Here is a 21,724-nt window from a genome sequence, read left to right as displayed (position 1 = left end):
GACCTGGCCTACACTTGCGACTTTATGAAAGGGGATTTGCGACTTTTTTATTTGCTTACATGCGACTTTTGCAATGATAAATCCTGGACCACTGCAAAGTAAAAACTGAAAATTGCTTATGTAAGACAGATTGGTATTTTTTGCTTACCCGCAAAAGTCACACAAATCACTGCTTAGGCGCACATGTGACTTTTTGTGACTTTTGTAAGCAAAAAAGCTGCTTAAATCCTTTGCTATATCTCCCTCCTTGTCAGTACAAGTGCTAATTCACATTTCTCTATTACAAATGTGCATTCAATTTAGTTTTCTTCTTTTTTCCATTATAAAAAAAAAAAATAAAATTGCCAATAGTTTGGCATTTGCTTTTTATTTTATTTTTTTCACTTTTTTTTTTTTCTCTCTCTCAATACACTGTATGTTCCAGTGCATCTGTATGGGTACCAATAGAAGTCAATAGGAATAAAAAATGCATATTCCTTGTTTGCATTGTTTTTTTTTGTGTGCATGTATTCGTCCATAAAAAAAAAAAATAAAAAAAATTATAAACTTGATGGGACAACATAAAAAAAAATGTATGTTCCTATTAAGAAAAAAAACTAAATGGTACAGGAATTGCTTTTTATTTTTTGTACATGATAAATTATAAAATAAAGTTAGGACACTAAACATTGGTGGAATTTTATTTATTTTTTCATTACATTCCCTTCCACCAAATAACAAAACTTCTTCATACCTTTTTTATTTACCTGCAAAAGTCATCTTAAAAATAAATTCTGAGTGTAGTGAAAAATGTATTGTGCTTTCTCAAGTTATTGGAATAATTTCAGTGTTTTGACTTCATGTATACTAGTGATATGTCCATTTATTTAATGCAATTTTGTACAAGGAATGTGACTAGAAAACTGAAAATCGATCATGACCCTCCCCAGTTTTGTCACCCATGAGTTAAATATTTTTTCCTTTAAACTTACTACGCTCTTTAATTAATTAATTTTTTTAATTTTTACTTGCCAGTGTTCTATTTTAGGTGTTTGTGTTGTTGTTGTTGCTTTTTATTTTTTTAAACTTACAATAAAAGCAGGGGACTAGAACGGAGCACATTCTACTTGTCCCTCGTGGCAATCCACTTGTCCTGGTACATGAAATATTTTCAACCAAAAGAGTCTGTAAATAAGGTCTTTATTAATAGAAACTTAATAGGCAGACCAGTATGTCACCACATTACATGGATAGGGCCCCTGATAAGTTAGTCCGCCCCATTAAGTAGGTTGCCTCCCCTTCAGGAAGGTATGTCCCTTCTATCAGATAGGTCCATCCCCTCATCAGGTAGGTAGGGCTCCCCTAATAAGTAAATAATGCCCCAGATAGATATGTTCCCCCCCCCCCCCCCCCTTTCGTAGGAAGGGTGGGCTCCCCCAGTAGGCAGAGCCCCAGATAGGTCCCCCATTAGTTAGAGCTCCCCCATATGTAGACAGGTCCGCAGATAGATATGACCCCCCCCCCCCTCAAGGAGGGCTCCCCAGTAGGTAGAAAGGCCCCCAGATAGATATGACCCCCATCAGGTAGGGCTCCCCAGTAAGTACACAGGCCCCACCCAGATAGCTATGACACCCATCACTGATGGGAGTCATATCTATCTGGGGGCCTGTCTACCTATTGTGGAGCCCTACCTGATGAGTAGTTAGGGATTCCCAGTAGGTAGAAAGGCTTCCATTTAAACAATTATACTACCTAGGGCAGTGCATCCCAACTGGGTTAAGAACACTGACTTAAGTAGATGGGTAAGAACCTAGTAGTAGGCAGGTCCCCCCCCCTTATGTAGTAAGTAGCCAAGTTTGAGTAGGTAATTCACTTCTACTTACATCTCCCTGGTCCCTGCAGGGACTTCCTGGAGGAGGTGCGCGCGGTGAGTGACGTCATCACAAGCGCTGTGCAGGACGTCAGCGTCCCGGCATCCTGCGCTGCACGTGCAATGACCTCACTCACCGTGCGCACCTCCGCCAGGAAAGCTTGCTATAGGCTGCATCATGCAGCTGCGGTCTATAGCCGTTTAGTGATTGGGCAAGACGGTCTTGCCCTGTCATGTCATATTCTTCTGGCATTTAGCGCTGCTTGCCCGAAGCAGGGCTTAATGCCTGAAGAATTCACCTGCCTTTTGCCCAGAACTGCATGTCTTGGGCAATACGATTACCACATCCCTGAAATGTAATTTCTGTAAAACTTCTTTTTGTAGGCTACTGTACATGCAGTCGTCATTAATTTTATCATTTGAGATTTTTAATAATACGCAAAATACAACTTTAATGGTCGGAAAAAAACCTGCAAACCTCAACCACCCTCAGTGCCGCCTTAGAAACCTGCTTTACAATGTGAGAAATGGTGTTATGATGTAATTTTGTTTTGGGGGATTTGCACATTAGTTTTTCATACATTGTGAGGCTAGATGATAAATTATGCGCATGTTGGCCAAAAAACCTGCTACAAAAGTGACTTGAAAAATGACATACAAAACAACTCTGTGATAAATCTCCCCTTTGTGTCTGCCTGATTTCATGTGAGTGCACTTTTTCTCATGACATCCTTTATGACACAACTGTGTGTAAAACATATGGCTCTTTCATTAGTAGGGAGACAGACTTCTGTTGCCCCAGGCTTCTTATGTGAATAATGCATAGCCACCTGGCATTTTATCAATAATACATAGGATCAGCTCTTTGAGGAAAAAACTGCTTAACCTTTTTCTTGCCAGGAAATTAAGAAAACACAAATAGTAAAAAAAAAAATATCTATATATATATATATATATATATATATATATATATATATATATATATTATATATGATCAACCAACCAAACCACCTACCTTAAGGAATACCACTGTCATGTCAAGGGGTATACCTGTCTGCAACAATTTTTAGGAAGGTGGTAAGTAACAGCCACATGAATGCCAGGACCCAAGGTTTCCCAGCAGAACATTTCCCAGAGAAGAAGGCAAACCAGTGAAGGCAATGTTATAACATTAACTATTCCTATAAGTGGGTGCCATATTGTAGACAGCAAATGAACATTCAACTTTTGGGGAAAAATCCCCTAAAGGGTACAGAACCAGCACTCCGGAGTGGAAGAAAATTGAGATGAATCCTTTATTAAGTCCATGGAGATGAAATAGCACACAGGCAGATAGTAGATAAAGACACTCGTTTCGTCTATCCTTTGTCAAGGTGAACAGTTAGTACTTGAAGTTAAAGGGTACCTCTCATCAAATAAACTTTTGATATATTTTAGATTAATGAATGTTGAATAACTTTCCAATAGCATTGATGAAAAATATGCTTCTTTCTATTGTATTTTTCCCGATCAGTCCTGTCAGCAAGCATTTCTGACTCATGCTGGAGTCCTAAACACTCAGAGCTGCCAGCCTGCTTTGTTCACAGCCAATCAGGCTGTGAACAAAGCAGGCTGGCAGCTCTGAGTGTTCTCCTTTGTGAACAAAGCAGGCTGGCAGCTTGTAGTGTTTAGGACTCCAGCATGAGTCTGAAATGCTTGCTGCCAGGACTGGTAGGGAGACCCCTAGTGGTCATTTCTTCAAAGTGGAAAATTAAATAGAAAGAAGCATATTTTTTAATAACATGCAATTGTAAAGTTATTCTGCATACATTAATCTATAATATATCAAAAGTTTTTTGATGAGAGGTACCCTTTAATGTATTTGAAGCAGGATAAATAGAAATGTGTAAGGATTTTAAGTGACTTTAACAAGACTGGGCTGTGGTCTGTGCTATGCCTCCCCCCCCTGCACTGGGCTACCTTCTCTGGCCTCTCTACTGCTGCTTTCTCTGTGGCTGCATTTTCTGGTCTGCCCTCTGCACTGGCTGCAACATAAAGGGCCAATGCACATTTCTCTAACGTGCCATCTATGGATTACTGCCTGGCATTGCCTATTTAAGGCTGCTCTGCCTGGTCACTTGTGCATGAGCAATATTGTGGTTTTATCATAGAAAAGGTGTTTCTGATCTGCTATCCTGTATCTGACTTGTACCTGTTTACCTGATGTTGCCTCTGTTTGACCCTTGTGTAATTTGCTGACTGTTCTCTGCATGACCTGGACTATTGAATCTGTATTTAGTCAGCAATTTATCCTGCTGCAACTAGAACATCTTCAGCTGTTTCATCTAAACCTGCTACTTAATCCTGTCTGGGCTAAATCTCCTGCTGCTGACTAGCACCACCTACTGGAGGAGATTTCTGCTAACCCACACTGGACTGTGCTGTGTTTCTTGCTGTTACCAGCAGACTGCTTACCTGTTGCACCAGCCTCATCTCTGCCTGTATCCCTGGTGACTGGCTTCAGGGCTATTTGCCCTGCCTAGCCTATACCTTTTACATATATAAATTTTAAAATGCTTTGCACGCTTCAGAATGGAATACACCCTAGTGTGGAACTCTACTGTGGTTCCATTTAGCAATTTGTTCACATTCACTAAGGCAAATAACTTCAATTGCCAATTTAGGTTAAAGACAAGCAGTTAAGGCTATAGACAGCTAGCTGCTTTCTTCATCAACACACGAGCCGAGTAATCCACTGTTGCGGATCACTTGGCAATGAGGAATGCAGCTATCTGCAAGAATTTTGTGTGAATTGCAGGACACACTGATCATTGACACTTTGAATGCACTTTGCGTCCCTGGTTCCTCCTGGGGCTACGCTTTTTGAGAGTTCCTCCTGCATCAATCCTGACTATCCTCTGTAATGCAGAGACCATGGGTTAAGAATGATTTTACTGATTTTTTTACTACTGAAATGATAACCAGCTAAAGAAGAATAAAAGATTAAACATAGAACAAAAATCATCAAAATGTGAGTTAAATTCTTGTCTATCGCCTAAATGTGCGATTGATGTTATTTGCCCTAGTGAACAGATAGCCTATACCTTTACCAGGACACCCAGTTGTGATGAATGAACGGTTGTGGACCTGCTCTGTTATATTACCTTTATCAGGACCCATCTTGTGGCAACAACCTGGTATCCTCTAGCAGATGAAGCCCACCTTCTGCATTGTGGATGAAGATAAAAGGTGAAAACCTAAGCAAAGAATTCACTAGGGTTTTCACCTTTTTTATCTTCACCCACGATGCAGAAGCTGCACTTCATCTGCTATAGGGTACCAGGTTGTTGCCCCAAAATGGGTCCTGGTAAAGGTAATATAACACAGCAGGTCCACAACTGTTCGGGCATCACAACTGGGTTACAAATTAGTCCTTAACAGCATCCCAAATCTCTATGATGTGATGTGGATATGAGTTCGTAATACAGATGCAAAAATGCATCCGTACTTTGGTTATCTGAAACCGGCCTAAGGCTGTGATTTTAAAGCCCTGTATTTTACAATTACTCATTACCCAAACATTGGGAAGTATGTTTTGAGCAGTTTTTGCATGTCAGAATATTTATGTACTTGTGCAATTTAAAAGAAGCCTTTTGTGAATAATATGCCTGGAGGCACGGGTGTTACCATTCCTGTAGCATGTTGTCTACAGGCTCTGGTTGCCTAGCATTTTCCTTTTTAAACAGGTCTGTATTCTTTTGTATGGCTGCGGAAACTTAAGATTTTCATAATCCAAAAAGTATGTTTAACCCCTTAAGGACTCAGACAATTTTATTTTTACGTTTTCGTTTTTACCTCCTCGCCTTCAAAAAATTACTATTTTATATTTTCATCCACAGACTAGTATGAGGGCTTGTTTTTTGCACGACCAGTTGTCCGTTGTAATGCCATCACTCGCTTTGCCATAAAATGTATGACGCAACCAAACTCGCGGTTATGTATGGGACGTGAATGTACTTCCTGGTGCGTACCATCTCACCAGTACATACATTTAAGTCCTGCGTTGTTAAGGGGTTAAAGGAGTAGTCCGACGCATACTTTTCTCATTTTATCCCATCTGGGCTGCAAAATAAAAGAAAACAAACTTTCTCTTACCTGCCAACGAGTCCCCGGAGCTCCGGTACAGGTGTTCGGTCCCCGGGCTGTATTCTTCTTACTTCCTGTTAGCCCGGCACGTCACATGGAGCTTCAGCCTATCACCGGCCGCAGCGATGTCCCGCCTCGGCTGGTGATAGGCTGAAGCTCCGTGTGACGTGCCGGGCTAACAGGAAGTAAGAAGAATACAGCCCGGGACCAAACACCTGTACCAGAGTGTACCGGAACTCTGGGGGCTCGTTGGCAGGTAAGAGAAAGTTTGTTTTCTTTAATTTTGCAGCCCGGACGGGAAAAAATTAGAAGTACGCGCCGGCCTACTCCTTTAAGTTATCACAAACTTGACAAGAAAAAAACATACTGCCAACTAATTTTATAATGTGTGTCATTTTAAGCCCTATTTATTAACTAGTGCTGCCTGTTTCATTTAAGGACATAGGATATGTCACGTGTGCTTTTTACATACGTTTTAATGGAATACTTTTAAATTGACATTGGGGGAGAATTATCACTTCCTTCCTGAAATTTCTTTGACTGCCGTTTGGAGCAAAATTTGTGTGCAGGAAGATTTTGCGCTATTTTATTTTTTTTTGCAATTTCAAAATAGTTAACTGGCAAAAGTGACAGTGAATGCAGTGCTTCATTCTGACTGCAGTGGACAAGATTTATTAGCTGCATCTTTTTTAAAAAAGGCGCAAAACTAATGCACAAATGTAAAAAAGACGCAAATTCATACCACTTCTGCCTTGCTTTTAAAAAGAAACAGTGATATCGCACCAGAAGTTTTTTTATTTGTGCAAAATTTCTCAGTCTGTGTGCCTTTTTGATAAGTTTGGCACACATAAGCCAAATACAAAGCAAAACTAAAAGGGAAAAAAAGGCAGCAAAGTGACTGCACACAGACACAAATTGATAAATCTCCACCATTGTTACTACTTTTTTTTAGAATAGATATATTTTTTTAAATCACTTTTTAAACAATACATATTTATGAGGTGAGTGGGCATATGAGAGCAGAAGGGGAAAGAATCAGGGAAGCTCTGTATACCAGTCCCCACCTCCATTGCACAGGGGGATTAACAATCACCCCCATACACATTTACACTCCGCTCAGTGTTCGTGTGTTTACAGTATAGAGAGGGGAGTTATGCCTTCTTAGAAAAACTCATAAGTCGGTGGCTTATCTACAAACTGACACAAAAGTAATAATGAATAAAAATGTACTAAAAAAAATGAACTGATGAAAATTGGACATTGGTTTTGAATTTGGTTCAACAGATTCAAATTGAAAACCAAAACAATGAAGCTGATCTGGGCAAAAATGATGGCACTTGAACTGAACTGGGTTTTGTTGCACAACCTTGTAAGACAGTCACTGTAGCCAACTGATTTCTGTAACTCTCAATGAGACTTCTGTTTGTTTTTTCTGTCTTTAACTGAGGGGTACCAATGCACAATGTTAGGGTAACATTCCTTTTGATGAAATTAATTGTCCTGTATCAGAAAACTAGAGTTTTTCGAATGAATACTGTACTTCTTAAGATGTAAAATGGTTATACAATGCAACTAGTCTAGATTAAACGCTTGTGGCTTAAATAGAGTGGAAAAAGTAAACTACTCCCAAGTGCTGAGACATTTATTTTCTCATGTGGCTTGGCACGTGAAAGGGTTCTTTTTATACCATTCATAGGACGTCTAATATTTGCCTGACATTTTCCTACAAGGCATATGTTTAACGCTATGAATTGTGAGCTATTCCAGTGTACGAGAAGTTTCATGAACTGTATTTTTATTAACTATTGTGATTGCATTTACATTCAAGATCAAATTGCAACACAGAATTCTGTAAGTGAAACAAACTCCTCATTCCTCCATTTTTATTTCTATTTTTCTTTGCAGTCTCTGTAGTTTATATTGTCTATGTAGTATCCTCCTGAAATTCACAAAATAGTGTTTAGAGCTTCTAATATTAGGAGAATGCATGAAGAATGCTTGCTTGGCTTATAAAATAAATAAAACCATAAAAAGAACAAATGTTGGAAGATATTGCTTATATTGGGAACACATGTAACCATTTCTTAATGCCATTTACTTTCTTGAAAAGTATCTTAAGACTTAAATAACCTTTTTAACATGATTTTCATCCTGACAAGGCACAAGCCCATATCTGAAGTTAGATCAACCAAAAGATTGGCTTGGTAAGACAACTTCTTAGCTTCAAGATCCTGTACTGGTCCTGCCAGTGGGAAGAGTGGCAACTGTTCATCCTTTGAAAAAGTATTTCTGCATAGGTCTTGATCCAAAACTGAAACTGTTTGGACAGGCGTCAAAGTCTACTTTTACCCTCTTGTTCTTCTATTTAGAACTGAACTGGTCCCGGAAAAATCAGATTTGCAATTTTCTTGAAAATCTGGAAAATTGCTTCTAAACTTATAAACCTTCTAACATTCTAAAAAAGTAAAAGAATGTTTACCAAATGATGGAAACCTAAAGTAGACATATTGTAGATGTGAATTAATCATTGATTGACTTTTTGTCATATGACAATTTGTTGTACGAGCAAAAAATTTAAAATCGAGAAAAATGCTAATTTTTTTATTTTTACAAGAAACGCTAAATATATATCAATCAAAATTTGCCACTAATGTAAAGTACAATATGTCACAAAAAACAATCTCAGAGTTGCTTTCATAAGTGAAAGCGTTCCAAAGTTATTGTCAGATTTTGAAAAGGGGTTAAGAGAATCGTAGTCTTGATTCTGGGCCATACACTTATTAAAAACTGACTCCTTATGAGGCTAGTAGTTAATTGTGATGGAAGTTCACCACCAAAAAAAAAAAAAGCATGAATAGGTTTATTCTTTACTAGCAGAGTACCTGTCAATGCTTGGTCTTCCTACCTAAACCTTGTGGAAGAGGAAAAGTAAAAATTATTCTCTCTCCATAATCCCTCCCCCCCCCCCCCCCCACCCACCTTCCCCAACTATTCTCTGCACCTGCCTGCCATAAGACAGCAGGATGTTCAAAAGTCCTGGGCAATCTCTGCAGCCCTGGAGTAAGGCATTCAGGAGATGTACTAGAAGTCCCCATAGACTTGCATGGGACTTCGGAGAACCCCACCACCACCCTCACAATGGGAGGTGAGTTATGGTTAATTGAACTCTTCTATATATTTAGTTGACATCTAAGAAACGTGTACCAAGTTTTTTTTCTTAATATCTCCAGCCATTTGGAAGTTTTGCTGGAACATATCCACAAACGTCAAGTTTTATAGATATATTATATGACATGAGCAGCAACTTTTTTTTGCCCACAAAAACAAGTCACTGGTATTTCATTGTATGAATTCTAGAAATTATTGTATTAAATGTGCTGTCTCAGGAAGACAACACCAGTCCATATTCTCTATTAGGGCATGGCCATTATAGAAGTAGCTCCCAGATCCCTGGGGAGCCGCTTTGTATTACTGTTATTTTGGTTGATTTAGCTTGTACTTTTAATACAAAGAATGCCATAATCTGAATGACTGCCATGAAACACTACATGTGCCCTTTATTGACTGTTGCAGGTAAAATGCCTGACTGTAGCTTTTTTTTCTTAAAGGGTTACTCCATCCCTAGACATCTTATCCCCTATTCAAAGGATAAGGGATAAGATGTGTGATCATGTGAGTCCCGCGATCTCTGCTGCTTCACCCCAGACATCCAGTGCACGGAGCAAACCAGATGACTGACAAAGCAGGGCAGAGGCTTGTGACGTCACGCCCACGCATAATGTCACGGCCACGCCCCTTCAATGCTTGTCTATGGGAGGGGGCGTGAAGTCCGGCACATCACGAGCGTGGCACTGCACTTGGCGCTCTAAATGAACGCCAGATGCAGCAGGGAGATCGTGGGGGTCCCCAGCAGTGGGACCCCCGCGATCAGACATCTTTTCTCCTATCCTTTTGGATAGAGTATAAAATGCCTGGGGCGGAGTACCCATTTAAAAAATCAGCTGTTTTCTTGGAGGCTAAGAGAACATTGATAAGACAACCTCTTTTAATGAAGTTTAAAGTGTAAGCGTTCAATTTATTGTAAATAGAACTAGCAGCAAAAGAATAAAGGGGGATGGATTCACTTGTGTAGCCAATAATTCAACTTTGTGGCTCAATTTTGCTGTTATGTGCGGCTTCAATGATATTTACACAAAGATAAGATGTTGGTTCACTTCCCAAACATTTTGGTCTAAGACATTAATTGCATCTAATAAATGTATATGTCTTTTTCCATTTTATGTGGTCCTGTGAGCCAAACGTTCCATTAAGGAAAATATAGGAGGAATTTTTTTGTGAAATTTTATAGAAGTAAAGCGTTCTTTGTAGCAGTTAATAACTAGACTGGGGATTCTTTAACTGGATGAGATGCATAACAAACAAACCTGAAATTCACAGAGGAGTTTAGGATTTCTTGCACAAACCAACTCAGACTTGATAGAATACAAACAAAATAAACTTGATTTTATGTATGATATATCACAGAAGGCTGGTTTCAGTATTAAAAAGTTTTGTAAAAAAAATTCTTATACATCAAGGATCTAAAGCATAATTTCAAATTATTTTTGTAAACCCTCATGGTTTTGTTAAATTAAACCCTTAGGGTAGTGACAAGATGATCTCGGTGCTCTCACTGCTTTTGAGCCACATAGTGTTCCCTCCACAATGCTCAGTCATAGGCGGGCACAGCCTATTGCATTAGGGTGTGCACCCTAAAGTACAAACTCACGCCGTGCGGGTCTGTCTGTCTGTCTGTGTGTGTATGTATATACAGTAACCCCCCGACCTACGATGGCCCCGACATATGATGAAATTGACATACGATAGCCTCTCAGAGGCCATCGCATGTCGATGTCAGCATCGACATACGATGCTTTTATATGTCGGGGCCATCGCATTAACTGCTATCCGACAGCACAAAATGCTTAAGCTGCTGTCGGATAGCAGTGTAATGTGCCCCAGCAGGTTCACTTACCTATTCCCGATGCTCCGGGTCCACTTCGCGATCCTCCGGTGTCTTGCGCATGTTCTCCAGGGTCCGGGCCTTGCTTTCCGGCGTCGTTATTACGTCACTACGCACGCCGCGCCGGCGCAGCAGCGTAATAATGTCACCAGAAAGCGAGGCCCGGACCCTGCAGAAGATGCGCAAGACACCGGAGGATCGCGAAGAAGACACCGGAGCAGCGGGACAGCATCGGGAGCCCCTGGAACAGCAGCGGGAGCGGTGAGGGCCTAGTGCGGAGCGGCGGGGACAGGTGAGTACAGCTTCCTATACTTTACATTGCACGGATCCCTCAACATACGATGGATTTGACAAACGATGGGTCGTTTGGAATGAATTACCATCGTATGTTGAGGGACCACTGTATGTATATGTGTGTGTGTATGTGTGTATAGATAGATAGATAGATAGAGATAAAGGATAAGAATAATAAAGGGGCCTTTGTGCTGGGACCAATCACACAACGGTCCTAGCGATGACATTCAGCCTGATAAAAGCTGCTAGAAAGCAGTAAAAGGTATACCTGGAGGGTAATTACCCTGCAATTAGTTTATGGGGGTACAAATTTGTGACAGTTGCGCTTTAAAATCTTAGATGGGAGAGACATTGTAGCTGTTATCAGTCTTGCCATGTGTATGACTCTGAAACGGTCTTCTACAACCTCACCTTTGTAACAGAGTTTGGATTTTCCTTACCCAGTATTAAGTCTCTGATTAATGACTGTGTTTCAACCTACATATGAAAATTTTTATTATTGCCTGTTTGGTATAATTGGTTAAAGTCCCCCATTCAATTGAAAAAAACTTTTGAAACTGCAGCAAGTTCAGACCTCACACATTATTAGAGGTGTTGGGGAGAAAAGCATGGCTGAGTACTTCTTTCCCCAGCATACTGCAATCTCCTTCTCACTGCATGAGATGTGCCCCATAGTCTTATAATGGAGCTCATCTCAAGCACATAGGGGAAGTAGTGCGTTTCTGCCCCTTCATTCTAGCAATTGTGGGGTTTCAGTCTCAGAACTCGTACCCCCACTGATACTTACTTATGAGATGTCACTATGACATATAAAAAGTTTATGAAAATGATAGTTCCACTTGAATAAACTTTTGTCCTGCATGCAAAACCTTTTTAACCCCTTAAGGACCGGGGGTTTTTCCGTTTTTGCATTTTCGTTTTTTGCTCCTTGCCTTTAAAAAATCATAACTCTTTCAATTTTGCACCTAAAAATCCATATGATGGCTTATTTTTTGCGCCACCAATTCTACTTTGTAATGACGTCAGTCATTTTGCCCAAAAATCTACAGTGAAACGGAAAAAAAAATCATTGTGCGACAAAATTGAAGAAAAAACGCTGTTTTGTAACTTTTGGGGGCTGCCGTTTCTACGTAGTACTTTTTCAGTAAAAATGACACCTTATCTTTATTCTGTAGGTCCATACGATTAAAATGATACCCTACTTATATAGGTTGGATTTTGTCGGACTTCTGGAAAAAATCATAACTACATGCAGGAAAATTAATACGTTTAAAATTGTCATCTTCTGACCCCAATAACTTTTTTTTATTTTTCCGTGTATTGGGCGGTATGAGGGCTTTTTTTTTTGTGCCGTGATCTGAAGTTTTTAACGGTACCATTTTTGCATTCATAGGACTTATTGATCACTTTTTATTCATTTTTAAATTATATAAAAAGTGACCAAAAATTGACTATTTTGGACTTTGGAATTTTTTTGCGCGCACGCCATTGACCGAGCGGTTTAATTAATGATATATTTTTATAATTCGGACATTTCCGCACACGGTGAAACCATATATGTTTATTTTTATTTACACTGTTTTTTTTTTTTTTTTGGGGGGGGGAAAAGGGGGGTGATTCAAACTTTTAATAGAGGAGGGGTTAAATGATCTTTATGATCTAAAAAAAGTGAATAAAGATCATTTAACCCCTCCCCTATTAAAAGTTTGAATCACCCCCCTTTTCCAATAAAAAAAAAAACGCATAAGAAACCAGTGATCGATTCTGCCGCATAACTGCTCATGCCTGGATCTCAGGCACTGAGCAGTCATTCGGCGATCGGACAGCGAGGAGGCAGGTAGGGGCCCTCCCGCTGTCCTGTCAGCTGTTCAGGATGCCGCGATTAGCCGCGGCTATCCCGAACAGCCCGACTGAGCTAGCCGGCCACTTTCGGTTTCGCTTTTAGCCGCTGCGCGCTATTAGAGGCGGGTCCCGGCTTCACTATGACGCCGTGCCCGCTGTGATATGGAGGGGGAGTGGTTGGGGGACGGGTGTCTTGACACACCGTTCCATGGGAGAGCCAGGGCTCAATACAGGAGATTGTATGGTGCCCCAGCGCTCGGAACCCTGTGATCTAAAACTTATCCCCTATCCTGTGGATAGGGCATAAGTATTATTCCATGAGACTACTCTTAATTACCTAACCTGGCTGGAGAAGCCAAGGTAACACTCTCTCTTTTGTACTATATAATTGACTGTTTGTAATGTTATAGGAGTATAAGATTTCATTCAGAGCTGGAGAAAAGATCTTAACATAACATTCACAGATATTTAATTAGCCAAAAATGTTTATAATATTTCAAGACTTCTTAAAATGTTTTTGCATACAAGATCTTTCACATATAGTAAAAAACGGTCTTCTTTCTAAAGGAAATAGGACTTTATTTTTTTATTAAAGGGGTATTCCAGGAAAACTTTTTTATTTTTTTTATTTTTATATATCAACTGGCTCCAGAAAGTTAAACAGATTTTGTAAATTACTTCTATTAAAAAAACTTAATCCTTCCAATAATTATCAGCTGCTGAAGTCGAATTGTTCTTTTCTGTCTGGCCATAGTGCTCTCTGCTGACATCTCTGCTTGTCTCAGGAACTGCACAGAGTAGAATAGGTTTGCTATGGGGATTTGCTTCTACTCTGGACAGTTCCCGAGACACATGTCATCAGAGAACACTTAGATAGAAAAGAACAACTTAACTTCAGCAAATAAAAAGTACTGAAAGGATTAAGATTTTTTAATAGAAGTAATTTACAAATCTGTTTAAAGGGGTTATCCAGGAAAAAACTTTTTTTTTATATATCAACTGGCTCCAGAAAGTTAAACAGATTTGTAAATTACTTCTATTAAAAAATCTTAATCCTTTCAGTACTTATGAGCTTCTGAAGTTAAGGTTGTTCTTTTCTGTCTAAGTAATCTTTGATGACACGTGTCTTGGGAAACGCCCAGTTTAGAAGCAAATTCCCATAGCAAACCTCTTCTAAACTGGGCGGTTCCCGAGACACGTGTCATCAGAGAGCACTTAGACAGAAAAGAACAACCTAAACTTCAGAAGCTCATAAGTACTGAAAGGATTACGATTTTCTAATAGAAGTAATTTACAAATCTATTTAACTTTCTGGAGCCAGTTGATATATAAAAAAAAAAAAAAATTTCCTGGATAACCCCTTTAATCCTTATTAATGCTGTGGACCAGATATCTGGTCAAAAGTTGTATTTTTCTTTTGGTGTATTTGGTTATTTTTAGTTGTATCCACTGTATGGCACCTGTCAAAGGCATCTGTTTAAATGTGCTTGTCCATAGCTTTTCATAAAGTATATGATAAATGGATTCCTTTATAGTGTATGGCTAAGTGTTAAACAGAAGCCTATTTAATGACACTTTCATCAATATACAGAGCCCTATAATACTGTTGTAGATACACTTGGCCACCACATGGAATGTTAAACTGTGCATGACACCTGCTAGTCCTTATATATCACAATTAAAGTAGTTATGGCTCATTTACTTCAATATAAAGTATGTATAGGAAGTAAATATCTTTCTCTATGGACATTATCTAGTCTTAAAATAACAAGTGAATTTAGAGTGTTTTACAACCTTAGATATGACAGCAATGTTTATTTGCATAGAAACTGTATCTGGCTAGGATGATTCTCAGCTTTCATGCTAACATTACAGACTGTAAATATGGTTTCAATATAACTGTGGATGTATGCTCCTTCTCCATGAGTTGTGGAGACACAGCATTTTCCAGCTATCCCCATTACAGTGCGATTACATACTACGTGTAGGCATCAGCGCTATGACACTTACTGTATCAGGCAAATGTCACTTGGATCCCTTGCTTAACTAAACAAGTATAGACCAAGAAATTTAATACAGACAGACTTTACTTCTAAAATCTGATCTCAAAAGAATATCTGTACAATGATATCTACATTCATAAATATCAGGGAAGTTCCTAACTGTTGGAACTGTATCACTGTTGGAGTCTAAACAAAATTAAAACAAAAATGAAAATTATATATGAGGAACAAAAAATAAAAATAAATAAAAAACACACACACACACACTCCATAGTGACTGGCACTGTTTTGAAGAGCATCCAGATCTCATCCAAATCTCTCCACAGCAATGCTACACAGAAATAGGATTTAAAAAAAAAATATATTTTTTTTTATTTCTCCCTCCCAAATACAATTTTTAAAGGAGTAGTCCAGTCCTGAAAAACGTATCCCCTACCGATCGCTGAGGGCCCAACGCAATCTCCTGTACGGAACCACCATAGGAAGCGGCAGCCAACACACCCCCTCAATACAGCGCTATGGCAGAGCCAGAGATTGCCGAAGGCAGCGCTCCAGCTCTGCCATAGAGTTGTATTGAGGGGGCATGTCAGCCGCCGCTTCGTGCAGTGGTCAACCTTCCCACGGGTTGTGGGATTCCTTCTATCTACCTATTGCTTACCTGTCCACGAGCACCACGCCAAGGTGACGAGTGCCGACTCACTACTACTACTACTACTACTGCCTACATTTATTTTATAATATGCCTCTGGATCATGGGCAGATATGACTGACATACAACGAATGATAATAATTTTGAAATTGGTATGCAGTTTTTTTTCTATAGCAAAAATTTTTGTACCAGAATCTATTTTATACTGTTTATATAACTTGTATTCAGTGTAGAAGCTGCTTAAAAACTCAAGACACTGTTATATCCTTTAAATGTGCACTGTTGTTTAAACTATTATTTGCTATTGCACTCCTTTATGGTAAATAAATCTTTTGAATGTACTTAGGTTTTCTATGTTTTATTTGTGTTTAAAAAAGCTGCCACTAGGTGTCTCCCTACTTGTCCAGAGCACATTTCCTCCTATCTTTGCACAGAAGTCCAAAATCCAGAAATGCAGTCCTGAGTGCTGAGGTGGGTGTGTGCAGCCATAGCCAATCATAGCTCATCTCTCACTGAACTGCTCTGGGCTGTGTGTAGCAGAGTGAGGGAGGAAGTTCTCCCCTGTTTGGCTTCAGATGATGTCAAAGCTTGCTGGGGAACACCCCTTCCCAGTCTGTGAATCTGACGGAGACTGAGCAGAAAATACAGAGCAATATAAAGTTAGAAAACTAAACGATAATAAAAAATAAAGGCAGGGGGTGGTTTATCATGATGGGGCAGTGAACTGGTAGGATTATTAAATTTAACAAGATCATGACAAGTACTCTTTAAGGGAACTTGTCAGCAGATTTTACCATGTATAACGCATATCTTTCTAATTCTGACAGCAGGCTTGGTGTACAGCTGGAGCACGCTGACGTCACAGCTAGTGCTTCTCCAGTGGGCATCGCTGAAAGCAGGTTTGGGGAAGCAGCAGTGGTGATGTCAGCGTGCTCCTGCCGTGCACCAAGCCTGCTGCCAGAATAAGGAAGATAACTGATGAACAAGACCATGGATCGGGTATAGGTAAGTGTCGTTATCATTAGTGTCACCTGCACTATATGCCTGTACCAACAGGTTAGTGCAGGTGACTCTGACAGATTCCCTTTAGTAATTGGGCCTACAATGTTAATGTACACATAGCTGAAAATCTAGTAGAATGACAAATTATCATCTGTATGATCTAATGTATGCATAAAATTACAAATTGCAAACCTGCTATTTGTGTTTTTTTTATTTTTTTTAATGTCATTTATAGTATACATACCGTATATGCTTGGAATTGCAAAGGTGCTTTAAAAGCTAATGTGGGCTTAAATGTAAAAGTAATTTTATATGATGCATGTTAGACACCCACACAAGTAAAAAGTCACAGGTTGTTAAATGAAAAGGTACCATAACAGGACATAGTTTTATACTAGAGGGGCAAAGGTTTATGCAGGAATATCAGGAAGTATTACTGTACTGAGAGAGTAGTGGATGCATGGAATAGCCTTCCTGCAGAAGTGGTCGCTGCAAATACAGTGAAGGAGTTAAATCATGTGTGGGATAGGAATAAGGCTATCCTTCATATAAGATAGGGCCAGGGACTATTCATAGTATTCAGATTATTGGGCAGACTAGATGGGCCAAATGGTTCTTATCTGCCAACATATTCTATGATGGTTGTTTTTTTTATTTTTTTTTTATTTTTTTTTACAGCACAAGTTTAGCAATCTGCATTTAATCCAGTGTTTCCCAACCAGAGTGTCTCCAGCTGTTTGCAGAACCACATCTCCCAGCATGCTTGGACAGCCAAAGGCTGTCCTGGCGTACTGGGAGTTGTAGTTTTGCAACAGCTGTAGACACCCTGGTTGGGAAACACCGATGTAAACAAATAAACTGGGGAAAAAATGCTTATATATGTTCTAACCTGCAACCTTTCAAAATCCAGTTTACCTTCAAACTTCTTTGCCTTCCACATCTGTTAAATACCATCAACATCTACTGCCTGTGTGGCATCATAAACCGTTCCGTTATAATATTTAGGGAAAATTCTAAAGTAGGACTTTTCTTTGTGACTTATCTTGATGTATTCTTATTTTTTTCCTAACTAGCTAAATGACGGAGGAAAAGCTGCTAAAGCAAACATTGGTATTGGTGACGTGGTCCTTAGCATTGATGGTATAAGCACTGACGGAATGACTCACTTGGAGGCGCAAAACAAGATTAAAGCTTGCACTGGATCATTGAGTTTGACCCTTCAAAAGTAAGTTTAATCTTTTGTTTGTTTTGGCAATTCAGGGACTAAAGCTGGCCATAATTTGCATACACATAAGATAGCTGGCAGATGAATGCTCCTCAAGCTGACCGCTATCGATCTTGATCATCCTATGTACAGTATGTGCCTAGTTCACTGAGGATATATGTGTTCTAAACAGAAGGTGGGGAGAAAGATGCTGCCAGATTTCTCTGGTGGTGGCTTATCTCTCAGGAAATAAAAGGATCGGGCATTAGCAATCTAACACCCCCAATCCTTCTCTGCCCCAACTATCTGTTAGGGATAACTTGGCAATCATACACATTAGATGTCTGGCCTATCTCACTGAAATTTCTGGTTTAACCAACACAAATCTACTGTGTATGACTAGCTTTATGCTCGGTTTACATTCATATTGTGGCTTCTATATGTAAGGGAAACCACATTGCTTTGCCAGTGTTGCCTGAGATTGTGTTACAACAGAGCTTGTTTGGTTTGGGCAAGGTGTCCATTCTTTATTTTACTTGAAAAACTGTATTGGATGCAAATTCTGAGACAGGGGCTGCTGATAGAGCCACCAAGCCATGTGTGAACTGAGCTTTTTTTGTGCTTAGAATAAATTAATATGACTAGGAATTATGATTATGAATATATAAATGGGAAAATGAAATAAAAACATCTGTTCAGTTTTTACAGAAGAAAATTAAGGTAAAGGACTTCAGTTAGTGGGGGAGACTAATTTAACAATTTGATGCATATGTCTTTACAAAGGAAGAGATTCTACATCAGTTTAGCGGTGAACTAGCAAAACCGTTAAGATGTTTAATGAATCACTGGTAACAGGAGTCATCCCAGAAGAATGGAAATTAGCTAATGTTATGCCCATTCACAAGAAAGATAGTAGGAAGTAAGAAACTATAGGCCAGTAAGTCTGACATTAATAGTGGGGGAATTAAGGGTAACCATACTAAAGGATAAGATTGGGGAACATCTAAAATCTCATGGATTGCAAGATGAGGAACAACATGGGTTTACTGACTAAAATAATAGATGGCAGAGGTGCAGTAGACATTGCTTATCTAGATTTTAGTAAGGCTTTTGACACCTAGAAGACTTCTAAATAATCTTTAGTCATTGATCTTAGACTCCCATATTGTTGAATACATTAGGCAGTGGCTGGGGTACAGACAACACAGTATTGCAGTCTATGGCGTATATTCAGAGCAAGGCCTTAACGGTGCTGGGCAGTATGACCAAAAATGTGTATCATGGTATTTTTCAAACTTATGGCGGTTCCACAGTGTTTGACAGTATTTTTTATTTTTCTTTCCACTCATTCCCCCCTAACCCCCCCCCCCCCCTTTTGAATGAATTATCAGCCGCAGTGCGCTGGGGAACTAATCCACCGAATCAGCTGCAGCGCTGTACCCACATTGGCGGACTAATCATGTTACCCGCAGGCGCTGCTCTCCTTCTCCTCCTGTGAGCCGTGGCTCACTGGCTTTCAGCACTTGCAGGGGGAGGTGGCAGATTTTATTTTATTTTATTTTTTATTTTTTTTTGGGGGGGGGGGGGGAGGAGGGAGAATTTGCGGTCCTGCCACAAAGCGCAGAACAGTCGCTGGTGGCACGGACCACAAACAACCACTAAAAAAAAATGCAAAAAAAAGCTGCTCAGCAACAATTCACTGATCATCAATAAGCGCAGTCTGCACATGGGGTACGGTCTGGCCACACAGTGCAGAACAGTCCCTGGTGGCACAAAAGCTCCCCAAATAGTGCAAAAAAGATTTGTTTCCCCATCTCTTCTGAGTATGGAAATACCTCATATGTGGACGTAAAGTGCTCTACCAGCGCACTACAATGCTCAGAATAGATGGAGCAAAATTTGAATTAGAATTTTGCTGAAATGTTTTTTTTGCTGAAATTTTGCTGAAATGGTTTTTAGGGGGCATGTTGCATAAAGGAACCCCCCATGATGGCAGAACAGCAAAAAACACCCCACATGGTATACTATTTGGGAAACTACACTCCTCAAGGAATGTAACAAGATGTACAGTGAGCCTTTATACCCCACAGGTGTTTGACAAATTTTCATTAAAGTTGGACGTGAAAATGAAAAATGTTTGAAATATTTTTTTTTCACTAAAATGCTTGTGTTACCCCAAAATTTTCATTTTCACAATGGGTAATAGGAGAAATAGCCTCACAAAATTTGTTTCCCCATTACCTATTGTGAAAATGAAAAATTTGGGGTAACGCAAGCATTTTAGTGAAAAAAAATTAAAAAAAATCTAATTTTTCATTTTCACATCCAACTTCAATGAAAATTCATCAAATACCTGTGGGGTTTTAGGGCTCACTGTACCCCTTATTATGTTTGTGTGATTTATAGTTTCCCAAGTAGTGTGCCATGTGTTTTTTTTTTTTTGTTTGTTTTTTTGCTTTTCTGGCACCATGGGGGCTTCCTAAATGCGACTTGCCTCCCAAAAACCATTTCAGCAACATTCTCTCTCGAAAATCCCAAAGTTGCTTTTTGCCTTCTGATCCCTGTAGTGCACCCGCAGAGCGCTTTACATACACATGAGGTATTTCCATACTCAAGAGAAATTGGACAATTTTTGGGGGGCTTTTTTTCCTTATACCCCTTGTAAAAATGAAAAACAAATGGGGCTACAAGAATATGTTACTGCATATATTTTAGATTTTGAGTTTTCTCTTCCACTTGCTGCTATTCCTGTTAAACACCTAAAGGGTTAACAAACTTTCTGAATGTCATTTTGAATACTTTGAGAGGTGCAGTTTCTATAATGGGGTCATTTATGGGGGATTTCTCACAGAAAGGCCTCTCAAATCCACTTTAAACATCTGGCCCCTGAAAATTTTTGATTTTGAATTTTTTGAGAGAATTTGGAAAATTGCTACTATATATGAAGCCCTCTAATGTTTTTTAAAAGTACCATGTCAAATTTATGATGCCAACATAAAGTAGACATATTGTATATGTGAATCAATGTATAATTTATTTGGAATGTCCATTTTCCTTACAAGCAGAGATTTTCAAAGTTAGAAAAATAAAAAAATTTGAAAATTTTCAACAAGAACTGTTGCAAGTATTGACAAAAATGTACCACTATATTAAAGTAAGAATAGGTCACTCTTCCGAACGCTGGAATCGGTGCCGGGAGCTTCTGACGTCATAGCCCCACCCCTCATGACATCACGTCCTGCCCATCTCAATGAAAGTCTATGGGAGGGGGTGTAACAGCCATCACGCCCCCTCCCATAGACTTTTGAGGGGGCGGGCGTGCTGTCATGAGGGGGTGGGGCTATGACATCACGAGCTCCTGGCTCCAGTGTTCGGAACTGTTTGGAGTACCCCTTTAAGATTATAAAGTGCTTTTCGAATACATATCACAGATTCTCTATTTGATTGAGATCTGGGGACTTTGGACTTTGAGTCAACACCCTGAATTCTTTGTCATCTTCCTTTTTAAGGACAACTGTAGTGGTGCACATTTATATATGCCCGGGCCTCAAAAATAAACACAATAAACTCATACATACCTTCCTACGAGCCCCCGTTGGTCCGGCACAGGCCTCACGGTCTGGCAGTGCTGACGTCCTTCCACCTCCTGGGGATGGGGACGCCGCAGAGCCATCGGGGTATCACCGGCCGTAGCGATGTCCCGCCATGGTCGGTGATAGGCTGAGCCCGCTGTTATGTAAGAAGCCGGCCAGAG

General features: G+C 39.6%; 1 protein-coding gene across 1 annotated transcript in view; it reads left to right on the top strand.

Annotated features, from left to right (window-relative positions):
- The window catches only part of PDLIM5 (PDZ and LIM domain 5), a 194,103-nt gene that overhangs the window by 32,911 nt on the left and 139,468 nt on the right, over window positions 1-21,724 (top strand). Inside the window, exon 3 of the mRNA XM_056567402.1 lies at window positions 17,840-17,991. Coding sequence (XP_056423377.1) covers window positions 17,840-17,991 — 152 coding nt within the window. The remainder of the gene's footprint in view (window positions 1-17,839; window positions 17,992-21,724) is intronic.

Source organism: Hyla sarda, chromosome 1 (assembly GCF_029499605.1).
Source record: "Hyla sarda isolate aHylSar1 chromosome 1, aHylSar1.hap1, whole genome shotgun sequence".
Classification (NCBI taxonomy): domain Eukaryota; kingdom Metazoa; phylum Chordata; class Amphibia; order Anura; family Hylidae; genus Hyla; species Hyla sarda.
This window is presented reverse-complemented; position numbering and strand designations above follow the sequence as displayed.